This window comes from Carex rostrata, chromosome 7 (genome assembly GCF_964058835.1).
Source record: "Carex rostrata chromosome 7, lpCarRost1.2, whole genome shotgun sequence".
In the NCBI taxonomy this organism is placed as follows: Eukaryota; Viridiplantae; Streptophyta; class Magnoliopsida; order Poales; family Cyperaceae; genus Carex; species Carex rostrata.
Genome location: NC_135924.1, coordinates 11,817,496 through 11,839,069, shown reverse-complemented (window position 1 = coordinate 11,839,069; position 21,574 = coordinate 11,817,496). Strand labels below are relative to the sequence as shown.

The 21,574-nt window shown below is 36.6% G+C and overlaps 2 protein-coding genes across 2 annotated transcripts in view; one reads left to right on the top strand and one right to left on the bottom strand.

The window, feature by feature from the left end:
• Positions 1–21,574, bottom strand: part of LOC144557153 (subtilisin-like protease SBT5.4) — a 52,658-nt gene that overhangs the window by 6,084 nt on the left and 25,000 nt on the right. The gene's annotated exons all lie outside the window — the stretch shown is intronic.
• LOC144556596 (uncharacterized) lies at positions 14,917–15,785 on the top strand. The gene is made up of 4 exons (XM_078304976.1): positions 14,917–14,940; positions 15,043–15,311; positions 15,403–15,579; positions 15,674–15,785. Exons 1-4 carry the CDS (start codon positions 14,917–14,919, stop codon positions 15,783–15,785), a joined length of 582 nt encoding a protein of 193 aa, XP_078161102.1.

The following is a 21,574-nucleotide window of genomic DNA, read 5'->3' as shown; positions in this document are numbered from 1 at the left end:
ACTGTCGTCTGATATGGCATGGCAGGGTACTGATACGTATGTAAAGAAAAATTGGGCCACTTTTTTTGCTTCAACGTGCTGGGTATATGTGGAAACACCACAATGAAGTCGTTTTTGGGGGAAGGAAAATGCGTCCTGAAGTGCTGGCACAACGAGTGGTGCAAGATGCGAGGTTATGGATTCAGTATGCATGAGTGTGGTACAAAATTTAATTTGATAGTTTAAGAGTTCAGCTTATCTAACAGCTTTTTGATGTATTTATTTTTCTAAGTTCTGATACACTAGATTGTGAGGTATGTTTCAAATGTTGTAAAACAACTTTTATTTATTCAATGTAGAACTTGACAGGTGCTGTCAAGTTTAAAAGAGAGAGAGAGAGAGACTTGTTACAAGTGAAGGTGGCATCAAACTCATTCTGGCAAATTCCTTTCCACTCACTTGGGACATCAGCCATTCCATCATCTGCAAAGCTTTTTGATTCTGGCCATACACCTACAAATATATCATCACACAAAAATAAAACGGTCCACTGATTTCAAAAGTTAGAAAAAAATGATTTATATAAAAACTAATTACATTGATGTAAAAGATGATGATGATGATGATGATGATGATAATAACAATAATAATAATAACAATAACAATAATATGGAAGATGACAGTGCAATTTGACATTTGGATTTCAAGGAATTGATGAATTTTAAAAGTGTCTTTGAAACTTCAGCATTTTTTATGCCTTACACTCAATAATAGAATATAGGGATAATTTATTAAAGGAGCAATAATGAAGAGGTTCTCCAAATTGCATTTTCTGTACTGATGGCAAAAATGTCAATCATCTATTTTCTTGATATAGTTATGTGACATAATTAAGGTACTTTAATGCATATAATTATAGTTATAACATAAAAGTTAATTAATGCTCAGGATATAGATATTGTCTAAAGTGCCTGTTTATCTTTGCCAAGTGACCAATTAGTTTTTTTGTTCAAACTTTGTTGGCAGATTTATTATGCGTTTATGAACAGAAAGGAATAGAAGAATATTTCAGGGTGTTGGCCAAGTGCCTGTTTCAACAGGTAATTTAAAGTCACAAGAATATCTCTATTCCACTTCGATCATTTCTTTAAAATAGTTAAATAATCATTTTTTCAACATGTAATATGAGACGGCTCACGAGCCGAGTTGAGCCAAGTGCTTACATGAGCCGAGCCGAGCTGAACTTTTTTTTATTAAAAGTGAGCCGAGTTAGAGCCGAATCATTTTGCTTCTCTCATTGAGCCGAACCGAGTTTGAGCCGAACCTTAATCATTAGTTGCCAACAGGTTGTTGGGTGCTCTACTCATTTCAGCCTAATCAATTTGCCCTATTTTTGAGTTATTTTAGTAGAGAGAGCAATACCAATGTTTTTGTTAAGTACTGGGTCTATTATGTAAAAGAGAGATATTTGGAACTCTTTTGATATTTTCTCCAGCAAGCTCTATAATGAAAAGAGAGTACAGGTACGGATCTGTTTGCTGCACAACAGTTGTTTGTGATATTGTCTAAGTAAAATTGTTGCTGGTAGAAGATCCCTATCACAGGGGGGGGATAGAGAGAAGAAAATACAACTATTGATGCATTAGTTTTGAGCTTATATATATTATGTGTGTACATGAAGAGTTAGGTGGCTGAATTGTCTTTTTTGAATTTGCTGTTTCATGGTTTTTTAGTTTGGTTGTATATGGATGCAGTTAGGATGGCAATTACTGAGTAGCATGATGTAGTTGGGATTTCTATTATGCATGTTGTACAGGGGTATCATAGCACCCTTTTGTCTGTTTATTCTATTTGTATCATATTCGATTGATAAGATACATATGGATAATAAACTTTTCTGTTAGCTTATTGGGATGGATATGAGTAAATTTTTTTGTTAGCTTAACGGGTAAATTAAACTACGGAGAAAGACTATTTCTTACCCGTTTTCTATGAAGTAATTATAGAAAATTAAATTATACATATCTACATATATTTATATGGAGATGAGGCGTGACATGGTATAGTATTATTCAAGATCCAAATATAAATATGATAATTCTAAATGTGTTTTTTTTTTTAATTCATTTTCCAACCGTTGATCCAAATTTTCATGAGACATCTTAAACATCTTTATGGTTTGATTCTTTCTCAAATTTTCATTAGCCATATTAATTATATTCATTCATTTATCGCTTTAGAGCCATACAAAAATTAATCATTCCATGACTCCATATCATTATTCATTTTTTCTTCTTTTCTCTTGTTTTGAAAAAATATTTTATTGAAAGCCCAGAAAGGGATATCAATAGACAATAGCACCATTTTATCTGACTCATATTGTATTCTATAAGACAGGTACTAGTAAAAAAAAATAGCTTATTAGGTAAGGATATGAGTAAGATCTTTTTTTTATTAACTTAATAGATATGGATATAAAAATATTTCCACCCGATCCGAATCATACCCATCGCACCAATTGACACCCATTAACACATTAACCTAAATAATACTATGCTCATTAGTATATAGAATTTAAAATGAGTAATTACTACTGAGCATATCATTATCCAATTATATTTAATATTGCCAAACAATTACACAAAAAAGGAAAAAGGAATGTAACTGGTACCTGTATCAAGATTTCCAATAATAGTGTCTTTACCATACCCTGCTTTGCTCCAGAGGGAATTTGAATTGACATTTCCATCACTTTCTAGACCTAGAAATTGCCAGTATCTAGTAGTATGAAGCTCGTTGACAAAAAAATCATGCACACAGAGAACAACACACTCCCAAGAACTCCCTTCCCACCCTGATTTATTTATCAAATGAATTAAGCATTACAATCATATTTTTCTTCTATTCTATATTTCTGCTGTTACAATCCAACCTCTCTTATAGAATTACAAATATATCTTTTTATTTTTTATATTTTCTATATTTAACATATACTATATCTATACAAAATAAGAAATAACTTCAGCCATCTAAGTAAAGAAATCAAGAAGTATCGCCCTCTCCATGAGCCTCCTCCATGAGTCATGACACCATCTAAGTAAAGTAATCAAGAAGTATCGCCCCCTCCATGAGTCACGACCGAATCCTTCATGGGTCATGAGCTGGCCAGATTCACCTCCACGAGTTACCTTCTATATTTTATCATTCCTTCTTTGATTAGATCCATTCTGATTCTATGACGTGTCAGAGTGCTAATTTTAACACTCCCCCTCACTTGGACACGTAAATATCTTCCATCCCGATCTTTATTAGAGCATCATCAAATTCCTTGCTTCCTACGGCCTTGGTGAGAATGTCTGCCACTTGTTCCTGGGATCTTACAAATGGCAGGGAAATAATTCTTGAATCTAATTTTTCTTTAATAAAATGTCGATCTACCTCAATGTGTTTAGTTCTATCGTGTTGCACCGGGTTGTGTGAGATATCAATCGCAGCTTTATTGTCACAAAATAATTGCATCTCCTTTTCTGATTTAAACCCCAGCTCAATAACTAATTTCTTTAACCAGAGTAACTCACACACGCCTTTGACCATTCCTCTGAATTCGGCTTCTGCACTTGAAAGAGCCACAACATTTTGTTTTTTACTTCTCCAGGTTACAAGATTTCCCCCAACAAATGTAAAATACCCAGCGGTTGATTTTCGATCTATGATATTACCTGCCCAATCTGCATCAGTATACCCTATAATTTCAGTGTGTCCATGTTTTATGAATTTGATACCTCGTCCAGGAGTCCCCTTGAGGTATCTAATGATTCTCATAACTGCCTCCATGTGTTCTTCTGCTGGGTTATGCATGAATTGGCTAACTATGCTAACTGCATAAGCTATATCCGGGCGAGTGTGTGACAAATATATTAACTTTCCTACCAGCCGTTGGTACCTTTCTTTGTTAACAGACTTATTTGATCTGTTCACATCAAGTTTGACATTTTTCACGCTTGGTGTATCAGCAGGTTTACATTCAAGCATACCCACTTCAGTCAAGAGATCCAGTACATATTTTCTTTGGGACAAGAATATACCATTTTTGTTCCGGGACACTTCTATCCCAAGGAAATATTTTAAGCCCCCCAAATTTTTCATTTCAAAGTCTCCAGACAACTTTTGTTCAAGTCTCTTGATTTCCTCTAAATTATCTCCCGTGATGATCATGTCATCCACATAAATAATAAGGATAGTTATTTTACCTTCAACTCTTTTAAAGAAGAGGGTATGATCTGAGTCTCCTTGTATATATCCGTAGCTTCTCATAGCATTACAAAATCTCCCAAACCATGCTCTGGGTGACTGCTTGAGCCCATAAAGAGCCTTCTTTAGTTTTCACACTTTGTTTCTTGTTTCAGGCATGAGGTACCCTGGTGGAATCTCCATGTAAATTTCTTCCTCCAAGTCGCCATGCAGAAATGCATTTTTTACGTCAAATTGATGCAAAGGCCAATCAAAGTTAGCTGCAAGAGACAAAATAACTCGAATCGTGTTTAGTTTGGCCACAGGTGAAAAAGTTTCTTGGAAATCAATTCCATACGTTTGAGTATAACCCTTAGCCACAAGACGTGCTTTGTATCTTTCTACTTCCCCTTTTTCATTGTACTTAATTGAGTAGACCCATTTACACCCTACAACATGCTTGTCTTCAGGTAACTCAACTAATTCCCAAGTTGAATTTTTTTCAAGTGCATTCATCTCAGTTTTCATTGCCTGGATCCATTTTTTTTCTTTCATAGCATCTTCAACTTTTTCAGGTATAGTAATAGAAGAGAGTTGGTTTACAAAGGCCTTTAAAGGATCTGGTAGCAATGTAGTGCAAGTGTAATTCGAAATTGGGTAATTCACCTTGCGATAAGTACCATTTTCTGGCACATATTGAGCTGGAGGTATTCCACGATTTACTCGGGGGGGAAGAGTGTACCTTTGTTCAGAGATACGTACCTGAGGTTCATTATGGGGAGAGACTGACGGTGTAGGAATAGACTGTATTATTTCTTCTTCATTCTCCTCGCGTTCTTCCCATTGGTTTGTTTCATTCTCCTCTCGTTCCAGGTTAGTTTGTGTATTGCGCCGAGTATAAACTCGGAGTTGGGCAGGGGTATTCTGGACCAAATTAGGACCAGCTCCCTCATCTGAATCAAACTCCTGTGGACCTGATGTAGGCCGAGTCTGGTCCTGATTTGGCTCTGTAATTTCGGGCTGAGAAAGGTCACAACCTAAGTTTTCATTTGTTGCTTGAATCGGCTGGCTGAGTTGCAGAAAACTGAGATCTTGGTCAGTCTCACTCTCCCCCTGAGCAAGATCCTGGTTTTGTCTAAAGTATGCCTCATTTTCTAAAAATGTCACATCCATAGTCACATAAAACTTTTTAGTAGAAGGATTATAACATTTATACCCTTTCTGAAATTGTCCACACCCTAGAAATACACATTTTTCTGCACGGGATTCAAGTTTGTTGCGGCTATGTTTCTGGATGTGTACATACACACTACAACCAAATACTCTAGGAGGTAAATTTAGGATAGAGGGTATATGAACGTTTGATGACAAACTTTGTAAGGGAGTTTGGAAATTGTTTGCTATAGTAGGCATTCTATTCATGAGGTAAACAGCACAAGAAACAGCATTATCCCAAAAACTAGCAGGTACATTATTCTCAAATAATAGCGATCTAGTTATTTCCAGTAGATGTCTGTTCTTCCTCTCTGCCACACCATTCTGTTGTGGAGTTCCTACACATGAGGTCTCTTGGAGGATTCCATTTTCTGAAAAAAAACTTTGTAGATCCCTATTTATATACTCCGTGCCATTATCACTTCTTACCATTTTAATCTTTTTTCCAAACTGTGTTGTGATCATTTTATGAAAACTTTGAAAGGTTCTAGAAACCTCATCCTTTGTTTTTAATATGTATAACCAAGTCATTCGTGTGCAATCATCAACAAAAATAACGTACCATTTTCCACCAGATTTAGAAATAACCGGGGAGGGTCCCCAAACATCAGTATGAATAAGCTCAAAAGGTTCAACACATTTATTCAAACTATTACCAAAACTGGTTCTATGGCTCTTGGCCTTAATACAAGTTTCGCAAATAAAATCTTCATTATTCAAACCTAGAAAAAGATGTGGAGAGATCTTTTTCATATACCCAAAAGACGGGTGACCTAGCCTTTTATGCCACAAAAGCACTTTATTTCTTTGAACCTTTCCAATTTCTGAGGTAAGAAAAGCTCTCCCAGTCTTCAACTCTTCCAGATAATACAGTCCATTCCTTTTAGTACCACGGCCAATCGTCTCTCCCGAGAGTATATCCTGAAACTCGCAATGATTAGGATACATAATGGCAACACAATTTAAGTCCTCTGTTAATTGACTAATTGACATCAACTTTGTAGACAGAGATGGGACTAAGAGTACATTATTGAGAGTGAACCTTGGGGAGATATGAATATCACCTGCCCCTGTTGCTGGGTACATCTCTCCATTAGCATTAATAATACCGGTTTTATGAGGTTTCCTTATTTCTCTAAATTCACCATCCTCATATGTCATATGGTCAGTTGCCCCCGAGTCAATTACCCAATTCGTATTTTTACTACTGTTTTTAATCATATACTTTGTACAAGATTTACCTTTGCCTTGCTCTCCTTGATCTGTACCTGTTGCACAGTATGTTTGTGCCGAGTCAGGAGCTTGAGCATGGTCAGTTTGGTCCTTTTGGACTTGAGTAGTGGTTGCTACACACCTACTGTCAACAAGAGAGAGATTGTCTGTCTCTTTGGCACCTGTTTGCTGAGGTTCCCTGGAAACTGCTAAGCTTGCTCGACCTCGGCTGTTATCTCCTTGTTTCTTCTTTCTTGGGTCTTTCCACCAGTCTGGATAACCGATCAGCTCAAAAACCTTCTCTCGTATGTCCCGTGCCACCACAGTTTGAGCATTTCAACTTAGACTTGTTAGTAAACCCAGATTTTTTAGTTGAGTTTAGATTTACCTCATATGATCTGTACCCCTTTGTTGCCATGGCGAGTGAGTTTGTTGTGGCATCCTTGTATTCTTTCATCATCACAGTTTGTCGAGTTGCTTCATGTCTCACATGACCGAAGGCTTGTTCTATTGTTGGGAATGGTTTTAGTTGAAGAACTTGAGCCCGAATTGCATCGAAACGATCCTCAAGACCATCGAGGAAAGTATATACTCGCGCCTTTTGAATAAAGAGATTGAACTTCTCAATATCACCTGGGGTATCCATGGGGTTTGGGCATCTAAAATCAATCTCTTGCCATAATGCTTGAAGCTCATCATAAAATTCTTCAATATTCTTCCCTTCTTGCTTAAGGCGTGTGACCCTTCTGTTGAGTGAAAAAACCTGTACCTCATCACTTCCGTCATAGTAGGTGGTTTCTAGCGCCTTCCAAACATCTCTTGCTGTAGGATGACGGATGTACTTGCTTTGTAACCTTGGTTCTAGAGAGTTTATGAGCCATCCCTTGACAATCACATCATCGACCTCCCATTTGCGAAACCCCGGATCATTCATACCCGGCGGTGCCGGGATGCCCGTCAGGTGACTCATCCTCTCACGACCTTTGACATACATCTCTATGGCCTGACACCAGTAGGTGTAGTTTGTGTCATCCATTTTCACGTCAATCGGCTTCGAATGCATACCTCCCTCTGTCATGGCAACACTATGTGTCACCGGTTGAGGGTTACTCATGGCAGCAGCTTGCATAGCTGCCATTTGAGTCATCATCTTCGCCATTTGCTCAATTAAGGTTGCGGTGTTGGTTTGGTCTTCTGGTTTGGATCCATTCTCAGAACCTGACATTTTTTCAAAAAACAATACCACCAAAAAAAAACTTTATAGAGAGCAGTCAGAAGCCAAGTTCGGAACCTTGCTCTGATACCATGACAAAAAAATCATGCACACAGAGAACAACACACTCCCAAGAACTCCCTTCCCACCCTGATTTATTTATCAAATGAATTAAGCATTACAATCATATTTTTCTTCTATTCTATATCTCTGCTGTTACAATCCAACCTCTCTTATAGAATTACAAATATATCTTTTTATTTTTTATATTTTCTATATTTAACATATACTATATCTATACAAAATAAGAAATAACTTCAGCCATCTAAGTAAAGAAATCAAGAAGTATCGCCCTCTCCATGAGCCTCCTCCATGAGTCATGACACCATCTAAGTAAAGTAATCAAGAAGTATCGCCCCCTCCATGAGTCACGACCGAATCCTTCATGGGTCATGAGCTGGCCAGATTCACCTCCACGAGTTACCTTCTATATTTTATCATTCCTTCTTTGATTAGATCCATTCTGATTCTATGACGTGTCAGAGTGCTAATTTTAACACTCGTATTCTCTGCTTGGAAACACTGATACCACCCCTGGTAACTCTGCAACAAATTATGCAATTCTGGTGTTATTTTTTGTTTATTTATTTTCCTGTAAATTACTGTATTTTAATATATTACTGGGGCTGTTTTATCTTGTGTCCTGAAAAGAGATATCCTTTACATAGAATTTAGTATCACTGTTTTTGAGTACTTTTTATTTTTTCTAAAGTCGCGGAAAATTTTGATGAAATTTTTTTTACATTGAATATCTCCAAAATGATGAAAATTTTGATGAAAAACAAATAATGATTTACTGAGAGGAATGTGCTTTGGACCCTCCACATCAAAGAAAAAAATAACAAATTAAACAGTTTAGCTATTAAAATGAAGGAATAAGTGATGAGGATGGAGAAATATATACTTGATATCTTGTTTGCAGTTTCCTCGTCAATTGTCGCAGCAAAACCATTAATGTGCTGTGTATACGAGTAAAATATTGCCTTTTTTGCTGCTTTCGGGCTGCATATTAAAATTTTGCAAACATCATCAACTGCTAAATTAAGCAAAAGATTTTGCATTTTTTTTTTGTTCAAATTTTAACGTATGGATGTATTTGCTTACCTTCCCAAAATCGATCCTAAGAGCTTACAGTGAGATTTGGCTACTCTTGCATAATGTAATGCCTGGTTGCTACCAGCAAGAAGACGTGGCGGTTCGCCAAGATACACAATGTATGGCTACATCAGAAATTAACGTGTAAAATGAAATGGTTAAGTTTGATAATATACATTTTTCTTTTAAATTATGGAGAGATTAATGAAGAAAAGGATGATTTAAACTCTGTACCACTTTATCAGTAGCTATGGCATTTTCTTTCAAAAGGAACAATGAGATCACAGCAAACCAGAAAAATTTGTAACCCATCTCTCTTTCTACACCTTGATTGTGTGTTTTAGTTGGGAGAATTGAACAGGACTGCAGAGCTCTGTTTTTGGTCCTGCATTTTATAGCCTTTGTATTGGGTGCAAAAATCTTATCTATTTGGATTTTCTCTCTCCTTGTTTGAAGGAGTATTACCAAATGAAGAAAGTTGTATCTGGCAGTTATTTTAACGATCATTAATACTTACAAAACAAAACTATTAATTAATTCTAATTAGGAGAATTGGAAAAGAGCACCAAATTCTCGTCCCAAATTTTTGTACCCAAGTTTAATTATAGTATGCATCAACTTTTATGTATATCTAATTATCTATAAATTTGATATTTTAGAAAGAACCTTTCGAATTTGAAATTTTAAATTATAGATGTATTCTTCATTTTTCTAAAATTGCATGTGTATCAATCAAATTCTAGATGACTTGACCAAAAAATTATCTAAAGACATCTAGTTTCTATCAAATTAATTAGTTAGTTATTTGTCATCATAAAAAGCATTATTTCTCTATCAATTTCAATATGTGCTCACGTCATTCTCAGGCAATCTCAAGAGTCAACATGTGATTTCACGATTGAATTCGTCGTTTGAAACCTCGGACTTTGAAATTAACCTCACAAAAAATTTGGTGAGCTTAAAACACTAGTGGAAAAACAGGAATCAGGATCGGCTTATCTGGATCGGGTGTACTAACCAACCGATACTAATACTTACCTGAATCGGTTCTATCACTAAAACCGATACTAAAAGCTAATGAAAGCACAGCACATGCACTATCAGCATCGGTTCTAAGTTTAGAACCGATGCTGATTATAAAGTATCAGCATCGGTTCTAAACTTAGAACCGATGCTGATAGTATCAGCATCAGTTTTAATATTAGAACCGATTCTGATTGTAAAGTATCAGCATCGGTTCTAAGCTTAGAACCGATGCTGATACTATCAGCATCGGTTTTAAGCTTAGAACCGATGCTGATAGTTCATATTTAGCTTTATCCCGAAGTCTGATTCTTCACAGAATCATTTTTCTTTCTTCTTCTTCCATTGCTTGGCGCAGCAGCTATCTTACTGGGCATTGATCAGCTATCTCACTCTTCGTTCTCAGGTTCATTAATTGATTAATCATCTCTTTTCTCAAGTTTGATGTTAGATCTAGCACAATTTAGGTTCTAATTCGGCCCATTTTATAAACCCTAATCTATCTTTTAGGTTTTAATACATTTTTATATTTTAAGCTTTTCTTTATATGTGAAGATGAGCAAATTCATGATATATATGAATTTTTGATATAACTATATTTGCACATGCATGCTATATTTGAGCTTTTGATATATACCAATATATACCCTAGCATGCATCATATATATGTTATATAGTATTTGGCTAATATGCTATGGGTTGCATAGAGGCCTCCCGTGCTACGGCTCAATATTTGAGTTTTCAAAATACTCACGGTCGATCCGAACCGTTTATCTTGTTCTCCGTATTAATATGTGTTTGGAGACCAAATTTGACATTTTTTTGGAAATTGTTTACTATTTTTTTATGGTCCAGATTTGTATGAAAAACAACGATTTTCAATAAATCTAAAAAAATAGTTAAAAATTTCCAAAAAATGTAAAATTTGGTCTCCAAACACATATTAATACGGAGAACAAGATAAACGGTTCGGATCGACCGTGAGTATTTTGAAAACTCAAATATTGAGCCGTAGCACGGGAGGCCTCTATGCAACCCATATATAGCATCGTAGTTAAGTCCATGTTATATATATATACATCTCTTATTTAGGTTCCGATGGTTTAATTTTGTAGTTTGGCTATTATTGAGAGATTTGGTGCAGCGATCTTCATCTCACTCGGTACGGCATCTAAAAAAGTTGTAAGTACCACATAAAACTCATGTTTAATTAGTTTTGTGCATAAATGTGTATTTCGATAGCTAGACTAAATAGATTTGTAGTAAGTATGTAGCTAGAGTATTGTCTTGAGAGCCAAAACCGCATGATTAATGCCTTTAAGTCATGATACCCGTTCAAAATTAATCCATTAGGGATTAATTTTGAATAGTCCCCGTTTTGGGACTGCTCTTTGAATACTTTGTCTCAATTAGGATGTGACCACTTGTTAGTCGTGTTTTAGTATTTAAGAAAATACAAAAATCCTTTTTTTAAAATTTAAAATACAAAAATATAAAATAACACATAAACATCATTTTTTTAATATTTAAAATGACATACACATTCAAAAATAAAATATAAAACATAAAAATCCTTTTTTTAAAATTTTGAAATACAAAAATATAAAATAAAACATAAACATCCTTTTTTTTATATTTAAAATGACATACACATTCAAAAATAAAAAATAACCCTTAAAAATCCTTTTTTTAAAATTTTGAAATACAAAAATATAAAATAACATACACATTAATTTAAATAAAAAAGCACTATCAGCATCGGTTCTTAAGCTAGGAACCGATGCTGATAGTAATCCGCATTATTTTAAATATATATCACTATCAGCATCGGTTCCTAGCTTAAGAACCGATGCAGATTTGTATTAGCATCGGTTCTTAAGCTAGGAACCGATGCAGATAGTTCTGTACAAACCCTCCCTTCCTTAGCGAAATTCAAATTATTTTCTTAAGCCTCCACCGCGACCTCTTTCTTTCCTACTAAAACCCTTCCGCCGTGACCGTTGCATTCCTCCTCCTCCTCCTCCGTAACCCCTCCTCCTCCTCCTCCGTGATCTTTGGTCTCCTTCTCCTCCGTTGGCTCCATCTCGTTGGCTCCGTAACCCCGCCGTGACCTTTGCTCTCCTTCTCCTCCGTTGGCTCCATCTCGTTGGCTTTGTCGGCTCGTTGGCTCCGCCGCCCTCTCCCTCTCAAACCCCTCCCTCTCAACTCGAGTAAGATCTCTAAATTCATATTATGGAGTTATTAGAAATTGAAATTGAAGAAATGTGAGAAACGGGGACCAATTCGGGTATTGTTATGTAACTTAATTTTTTTAGAAACCAAATCGAATTAGAAACCAAATCTAATTGAATTTGAGGAAATGTGAGAAACGGGTACCAATTCGGGTATTGTTATGGAACTTAATTTGGGTATTGTTAGATAATTGTTTAGAAACCAAATCGAATTAGATATGGAACTTAATTTTTTTAGAAACCAAACCAAACCGAATTAGAAACCAAACCGAATTAGATATGGAACTTAATTTGTGTAAATAATTGGTTTAGATTAATTTGGGTAATTAATTGGTTTAGACACCAAACCAAAGTAATTGTTAGATTAATTTGGGTAAATAATTGGTTTACATATTTGGGTAATTAATTTGGGTAAATAATTGTTGCAAATTTAATTGTTGTGATACTTGTATATGCTTAGATCCCTTTAGATACTTGTATATGCTTAAATAATTGTGAATGTGTGTATCATTCTAGATGGTAGTGAGAAATTGTTAGACAAGAAGCATAAAGGTGATAGTTAGTGGATAAAAACCTAAAGGTAATTGGTTTGGTTTTATTTGTTGATTTAATTTGAATTGGTTTGAAGTTGGTTTGGATTTATTTGAACTTGGAACGATAAAGTTACAAGTTAAGGATGGTTTTCTTTGTGAGGATTAGGGACTTGTTTGTAATTTTTGGGGATTTATGGTGAAACTGTTGAAATTGTTAGAAACTGTTGAAATCTTTGTGAGGATTAGAAATTGTTAGAAATTGCAAATATAGAATGATACTTGTTATATTGTTAACCTATTTGCAAATTCAGATATGGAAAGCAATAGTCAGACAGCCTCGGCTAAGAAACGAGGAAGAGGGCCTAATGCAATCAAGGAGAAGTTTAACGAGAAAGGGAAAGAGCTGGAACTTGACAAGTTTCACAGGCCGGTTGTTACTACGGATACAACGTCTTTTCCAACGGAATTCGGTATATTGGTGAGAATGAATATTCCTATAAGTTTCGTATTGTGGAAAGATGTTCCAGAAGAGAACAAGCTGAAAATATGGGAAACACTGAAGGTAAATAATGTAGTACTAAGTTCACAAGCTTTCATTTGATATTAACTAACTCTAAATTTTGATTTCTATTTGTTTGGCAGCTGAGATGGGGTATAAAAGAGGAAGAAAAAGTGAGGAACTATTATTATCAGAAGATGGCTACTTATCACCGGAGGTGGCGAACCGAGATGACTAAAGTGTGGCGCGCGGGTGAGACTCCCGATTTTGCCAAGCAAAATATGGAAGAAAAAGACTGGGAGGTATTTGTCAAGTATCGAGAGACGGAGGAGTTTGAGGTATTTTTATTTCTGCGGATCACCTACCTTATCTCTAAGTAAGAATTCAAATACTCTTATAATTAAGGCCTACAATGATTGTCTTGACATATTAATTGTAGACTGCTAGCAAAATTGGAAAGGAGAATCAGGCCAAAAACGAGTATCCGCATTCTTAGGATCTAGAGGTTACATGAGCGAGGGTTTTCGGAGTAGGCTTACAGATGCTATGCAGACGATTGCAGACGAGAAAACATCTAGTGATCCGTCTTCCCAAGGCTCAACAAGTGCATTGAAACCAGAAGAGGTCCTTGATATGTCGATTGAGCATAGGCACGTCACCTGGAGACTAGGAAGACAAAAGCTCGATAAGGAGACCAAGGAACGCTTTTATCCAGAAACATACGTACCGGTCATCGAGAAGATTGTAAGAATTTTAGATATTGTCATTCATTGAAAACTCTACTTTACTTTATTAGTTTATTGTAAGAATTTTAGATATTGTCATTCATTGAAACCTCTACGTTAATTTATTAGTTTATAACATGTTGTCATTCCAGGAAGAACAAGAGGCGGCTCTGAAAAAAGGCTTGTTGGCCGTCGAACGATACGACGATGTTCTCGGAAAATCTCTGCCAAATCCGGAACATCCTGGGAGGGTGAGAGGAGTGGGAGGTTTGGTACCTATCAGGAAAACATACGAGAAGAGCTCAATAAGGAGGAGACGCGCTCCCTCGAGTTCCGAAGCAAAAATGAGGGAAGAACTGAGGGAAGAAATGGAGGACAAAGTAAGAGAAATAGAGGTGAGACTAGAAGCAAAAATGAGGGAAGAAATGAAGTCTCAACTTGCACTTTTGGTTCAGCAGTCAATGGGCCAACAAGTTCAGACGTTTACCCCAACAGTCCTTCAGAGCAACTGCCAGTCAGTCAAACCAATTGCAGATCTTTCCGGGTATACTGAGGTAATGCAAATTCAAATTTCACCATTTATTTTCCATTACATGTTGTACTGTTCATACGTTTTAGTTTATTCGAGTAAATACATATATCTGAACAGGAGGCAGAAATAAGCTGCAAACTCCAGGCAGCTGTCAATGGGAACACTGTTACAGTAGCCGTGGGGACAATTCATGTTCCAGTTGCACCCGGTGGAACAATTCACGGCAGACCGATGCCGCTAGACCATGCAAGAGTGATGGTGGATGGTATTTTCGATGCGGACTTCATAAATCACCCATTACCTGTACCAAATGGCGAGCAGGAAACCCTAAAGGATGCCCTCGGCAGTTTCACTGCATGGCCGATGTCCATGATAGCGATAGGTTCAGCTGAGGTATATTATTATTACAAGTTCTTATACTTCCGAATTAGTATCTATGTGATAGAGTTATAGATGATTTTGGATTTTACTTCAATTTATTATGAAATTTTGCAGGAACCACGCAAAGAAATGATTATTCCTGGAGGTCCGAAAGTAACGAGTCACTGCAAGGCATTTGATGGTATCAATTTTGACAAGCTGGGACAGACATTCAAGCATATTCGTGATCGGTTTTCGGAGCTAGATGGCAGCCCAATCGAAATCGATTCCCCAGCTGATCTTTTATGTTCAGATGACTCCATATGCGTGTTTGCAGATGATTATGCGGCCTTGCTTACTCCACGGGAGTGGCTCACTGTACCAGTTGTTCAGATCTGGATGCTGTGAGTTAATATTTGTAATAATTGCAGATGTTTAGTACTTGTAATTCAAATTTCACAAAATTGAGATCACCTTTGTGTCTTTATTTTGTAGGTATTGGCACAAATACCTCAAGGAGGAATATCCCGATGAGCAGGTTGGTTTCATGGACCCCAGTCAAACGAATGCCACCCTGTTGAATGATGACCGAGGACGTGTTCTTCAATACATAGGGAAAGCACTCCGAGAAAATCAGGACAAGAGATTAATCTTCATACCATACCATCAGATGTTAGTGTTACATATATATATATTCTAATTTTATTATATTTCTTTCAATTCATATAAATTGAATAATATGACATGCTACAAACCTAACATGCAGAAATCATTGGATATTGGTCGTGCTTATGCCAAGAGAACGTGCATTGTACGTGTACGATTCCGATAAGAAAGGTAAAAGAATGCTGATGATCAGTGCTGCTATCGAGGAGTAAGTGTCTTTCCTAAATTTTACGTTTTTTAAGAATACTAATGATTTTATTATTATATTATCATTTCAAAAATGTATCGTAAGTACTGATTGTTCAATGTTTTCATATTTCAACAGCGTCTTCATAAAGGAAATGGGTGCTTCTTTAACAGTTCATAACGATTGCAAGGTAAAAATTCATATTGCGATATAATTATAATGAATATACATATAAGCCATTTGTATGCTCGTAATACAAACATTTTTTTTTTTGAAACTTGTTATGTAGTGCCCACAACAACCAGCCGGCTGGGAATGTGCATATTATACCATGTTGCTCATGCAAGACATAATAAACCACTGTCTCGATGTTTTTCCGCAATTGAAGGTATATATGCATTTATAAATTTTTCAAAAATAAGAATTGTTGCTTCAAATATAATAAAATACACAATTTAATTGTATATAAATGCTCTTCACAAATTCTAAAAATGCAGGATATTCCCGCTAAATATACGTTACAACGCTTGGCCGACTTTCGCCAAATGTGGGCCAAAGCCTTGCTGAAAGAAATTAAGACGAGAGGAAGTTAGGAACATGAATTTTTTGTAATAAGTTAGGATGTGTATGATATATAATTAATTTATGATGTGTTTTATTGATAATTAATTTAGGATGTGTTTTATTGAAAATTAATTTAGAATGTGTTTTATTGATAATTTAGGATTTGTGATAATTTCAAATTTCGGCCAGCTAAATAAATATGGAAGCTGGCCATTTAATAAAAAATATTTTTTTAAAATTCAATTGAGTATCAGCATCGGTTCTTACTTAAGAACCGATGCTGATAGTGATTTTCTTAATTAAAATACAAATCAGTATCGGTTTTTCAGTCAGAACCGATGCTGATACTCTATTTTCTGAATTTAAAAAATATAATTTGAAATATACATCTGTATCGGTTGTACAGTAGAACCGATGCTGATAGTTTTTCCTGAATTTTAAAAATTCTATTTACAAAATCTATCTGCATCGGTTGTTAATTAGAACCGATGCAGATTAGTACCTATCTGCATCGGTTGTTAATTAGAACCGATGCAGATTAGTACCTATCTGCATCGGTTGTTAATTAGAACCGATGCAGATAGGTACTAATCTGCATCGGTTGTTAATTAGAACCGATGCAGATTGGTACCTTTCTGCATCGGTTGTAACAACCGATACAGATTTGTTTGGTATCTGTGTCGCCCTCATCAGGATCGGTTGTGAACCGATACTGATATCTGTATATAACCGATACTGATTCTATTTTTTCCAATAGTGAAACACTCTAGTTCTACTCTATAAAAGTGAAGGCTCAGGAAAACCTATTTAAATGTGTAAAGCATATATAGTAGATTCGATGGACATCGGACTTTTATGTGGCCTCATATCCAAACCTAATACAGGAGCATATATAATTAGTTTGTTGATAGGATAATTTGCCGATTACATGTCCAACTTGATTGTATATGAATGGGTTAAATCAGTAGAAACGATATTTGAATGCCATTTGATGTATCATTAAAGACTAACGATAGGTGTCAATAAAATAGTTAAACAGTTTAATGACAAGTTCAATTGCATTTTTTTTAAAGCTTAATATCACACCCCGAGACAACCCGCCACGTATTTATACGTAAGGCGTATACACATCACATACATTATCAATAACATCCACAAATGCCACATTAAATATACAAACAATAGTCTTACAATAGTAATCAAAGTGGTTCAACAGCGGTCACGATCGACATACATGGTTAGGAATGGCAAAAACCATGCATGTTCAAGTGTACCAATTTACTGGAAATGAAACAATTAAAATAAAATAAAATCAAACATAAGTGACATTTAATCATAAACATGAATCCTCCCGCTTGCTTTTACTCACGACCTTGTTCTAGCGCCTCTTCTTCATTACCTGGAACCCACATAACAGTGGAACGGGTGAGAGATTCGAACATTCTCTCAGTGCGGGATTCAGTTCCAGTCCCGGATTTTATAAAATTAACTTAATTCTCAAAAGCATGAAAATGAAATAAATAATAAATACTCATGCGTTTCTAATGCCATGCAATCCTACGATCATAAACACTTTCATTTTCTTACAAGTTTTCCGTTAGTCCATTTATCTTGTCATTCTAATGGGAAGTCCAACCAACATTAGAATGTTGCCAACCCATTGGGAAGTCCAACCAACAATGGGAGGCTGTCAACTTACTGGGAAGTCCAACCAACAATGAGAGGTTGTCTCACTAGACGGGGAGTCCACCCTACGCTAGGTCTTGACCCGTGACGGGAAGTCCAACCGACGCCACGTTAACGAGGGGTCCAGTCGAACACCAGACCCAATGTATACATCCCGACATGCGAACATATCGGCTCCTGTTCACTTTACTTATCCGTTCACATCATGTATATTAACTCAACACCACACATTTTATAAGTCCGTTGATCAAACAAATCATATCCTAATATTTTCTAACAAAGTCAATCGGTCGTTCGAATTCAACATGCATAATTAAACTATATAAACATAAATGCACACAAAATGGTAAGTAATAATTTTACAAAGTCCGGGAAACCCGCACCTGCTATTGTGGTGTAGTTCGTTACCGCTTCTTCGTCACTCTTTACTTCAGAATTCAGACCTAGACCATGTAACACGGTTTCTAAATTAATACTTATATATGTATTTCCAGATATACACCAAATATATTAATTAACATCTAATATGACTTATATAAATGAATTAAATAAAAATAATCAAATTTCCAAAAGAATAAAATAATTTAATAACAATTGAAATTTCAAAATAACTAGATGAATCTGACTATATAACTCTGATCATGAAAACGAATAAAATAATCGAATTCCAAATTGACTGTTTGACTCAATATTGAATATCGGATTTATTATCAAACTACTTTATATATATATCGATATTATAAAACAATCAGATTCGAAACGAATGACAACAGAAAAAAAAACAAAATCCAAAAGAGACAATGTCAGATGCTAGGTCTGACGATCAAGTTTCAATCGCAATTGAGCCGATAAAGTCAGCTGCTTGGACGAATTGAGACAAACTGAGCTTAGCTCAGTTTTTTTTGAGGAAAATGGAGGTCTAGCCTCTATTTGATTGAAGAATGAAGAGTTACATGAGACATGTTACAATCATATCTTGAAAGATAAATAACAGAAATAAAAACAAACGGATTGCTCAAGATGAGCTCTCCCTATCATCAAATCATAGATGTAAAACAATAAAGAGTAATTGTCTATTGCGTTGAGGCTTCATAGCTGTGTTAAAAACAGTTGTGTCAGATGGCACCCGAGCTATACTTCCACTGATTTCTAATTTGTTCCAGAAGTTCAATCACTCCGTTATCCGAGTCCCTGAATATTCTCGCGCATCGCTCCCTCCATATGACAAAGCATGCTATCAGAAATAGTGATCTTTCGCGCCTTGTGAACTTGGTGTTGATTAAGGGGTGTTCGCTTTGTTGTAAAACCGGTGTTCTGATTTGATATTCCGTCTGCATCTCTGTGTATACTTGTAGCGATAGCTCACACTGGTAAAATAAATGCCTCACTGTTTCATTCGCCTTCTTACACATTATACACCTGTTCACTAGTGTCATACCTTTGCGCTGTAGGTTATCAATCGTCAAGATTCTGTTCCGTATCATAATCCACCCAAACACCTTGAATCGTGGCGGTGCTTTTGTTTTCCAAATTCGATGCAGGTTATTGGAGATGTGTGGTGCATCCTTAATTGCTCCATATGCCGATCTGACAGTGAATGTTCTCGTGTTAGTCCATTTCCAACTAGTTCCATCTTGGCCCCTTGTTAGAGCCGTCTGTGCCATGTGGATCATTAGCTCCGTCTGTTGTTCTTCAGCCGTGGTGGATAGAGGTTGCCTTAGTGCAAAGTGTGGTGTGTCTGCATTGAGGACCTGTGCCAGTGTCTCTGTTTCATCCTCGGCATATGAGAATAACTCTGCATATGTTGCGCTAATGATGCCATGTCCCCAATCATGGTGCCAGAAACTTATTGTTGTTCCGTTCCCCACTGTTCTCGATGTTGAGATTGCCCAGAACTGTCTCATTTCTGTTGTCAGTGTTGCTATTGGCTTTGGCATGAGATCTTGTGTTAGTTCCATGTGTTGTAGTAGTGGTTTGATGAGGTTTGTTTCCGGTCTGACCCACTTCCAACACCACTTGAGTAGTAATGCGTTGTTAAAGGCTCTCAAATCCATCACCCCAAGTCCTCCCAAATTCTTCGGTGTGCATACCACCTCCCAATCCACCAGATTCATCTTTCTATGGTCATTTACTCCGTGCCACAGAAAATTTCTCCTAATTTTGTCTATTTCTTGGATCACCCAAATTGGAATTTTAAAGCATGACATGTAGTATACCGGTAGGGAGGACAAGATTTGGTTGATTAGCACGATTCTTCCCGCAATGGTGAGGTGCTTGGCTGCCCAACCCGCCAATCTATTATTGAAGCGTTGTATGAGAGGTAAGTAGGCGTTTTTGTTTAACTTCTTTGAAGACAGGGGCAAGCCTAAATATGTCATTGGTAATTTCCCCAGTTTGCATCCGAGATGTGTCGCCAATCTTTCTCCCAACCGGTTTTGACCCTTGATTACTATCAGTTCTGACTTTTGCATGTTTATTGCTAAACCTGAGATCTGTTGGAAAACAGTGAAAGCAATTTTGATGATTTGTATTGATCTGATCTCTGGTTTTAGGAAAATTAGAGCGTCATCTGCATACAATAGGCATGGTTTCATGTCATGGTATGGCAGGCTCCATGCTCCGGACTGTACCAGCTTGGAGAACCATTTGTTGAGGAAATCCATTGCTATTATGAACAAAATCGGCGATATCGGGTCACCTTGCCGCACTCCTCTTTTGAGGGTTATTTTCTTGCCCAGTAATCCGTTTATGATGACTTGTGATGTGCCTTGCAAAACCGCCCCTTGTATCCATGCTAGAAAGTTTACTGGGAATCCCAATTGCCTCATTATTTCAATTATGAACTCCCAACCGACCGTGTCGAACGCTTTGTGTATGTCTGCCTTGAATATGGCCATTGGTATGTTCTGTTGTTCTGCATTGTGTAGCACCTGTTGTGCATAAAGGAATCCCTCCGTTATTTGTCTATCTTTAACAAATCCCGTTTGCACCGGTTCGACTAATTCTGCTATGTTTTCCTTGATCCTGTTTGCCAAAACCTTTGAGAAAATTCTTTGTATGGCGTGTATTAGGCTTATCGGTCTATAGTGTTGAGGCATTGTTGGTTGTTCTATTTTTGGGATAAGCACAATGTATGAGGAGTTTAAAGGATGAAGGGATGTGAGATCCGTCATGACTGTTGCGAAGACGGCATGAATATCTGGCAAGAGAATGTCACAGAACATCTTGTAGAATTCTCCCGTGAATCCATCTGGACCCGGGCTCTTGTTGTTTGGCCACTCCTTTATGACTTGTTTTATTTCTTCTATCGAGATAGCTGTGCCGACATGTTCAAGATCTGTTCGGTGCCGATATAAGTTGGACCAGTGTACTCGCGGCATTGTATCTGGTGTTGTTCCCATGAGGCCGATGAAAAACTGATAGAATGCTTTCGCCTTTGTTTTTTGATCAGTGTGCATCGCTCCTTGGTGTTCAATGATATGTATTCCACTGTTTCTTTGTTTAGCCGATGCTATGGCGTGAAAATATCTAGTGCCCCGGTCCCCTTGAAGTTCCCATTTTGTT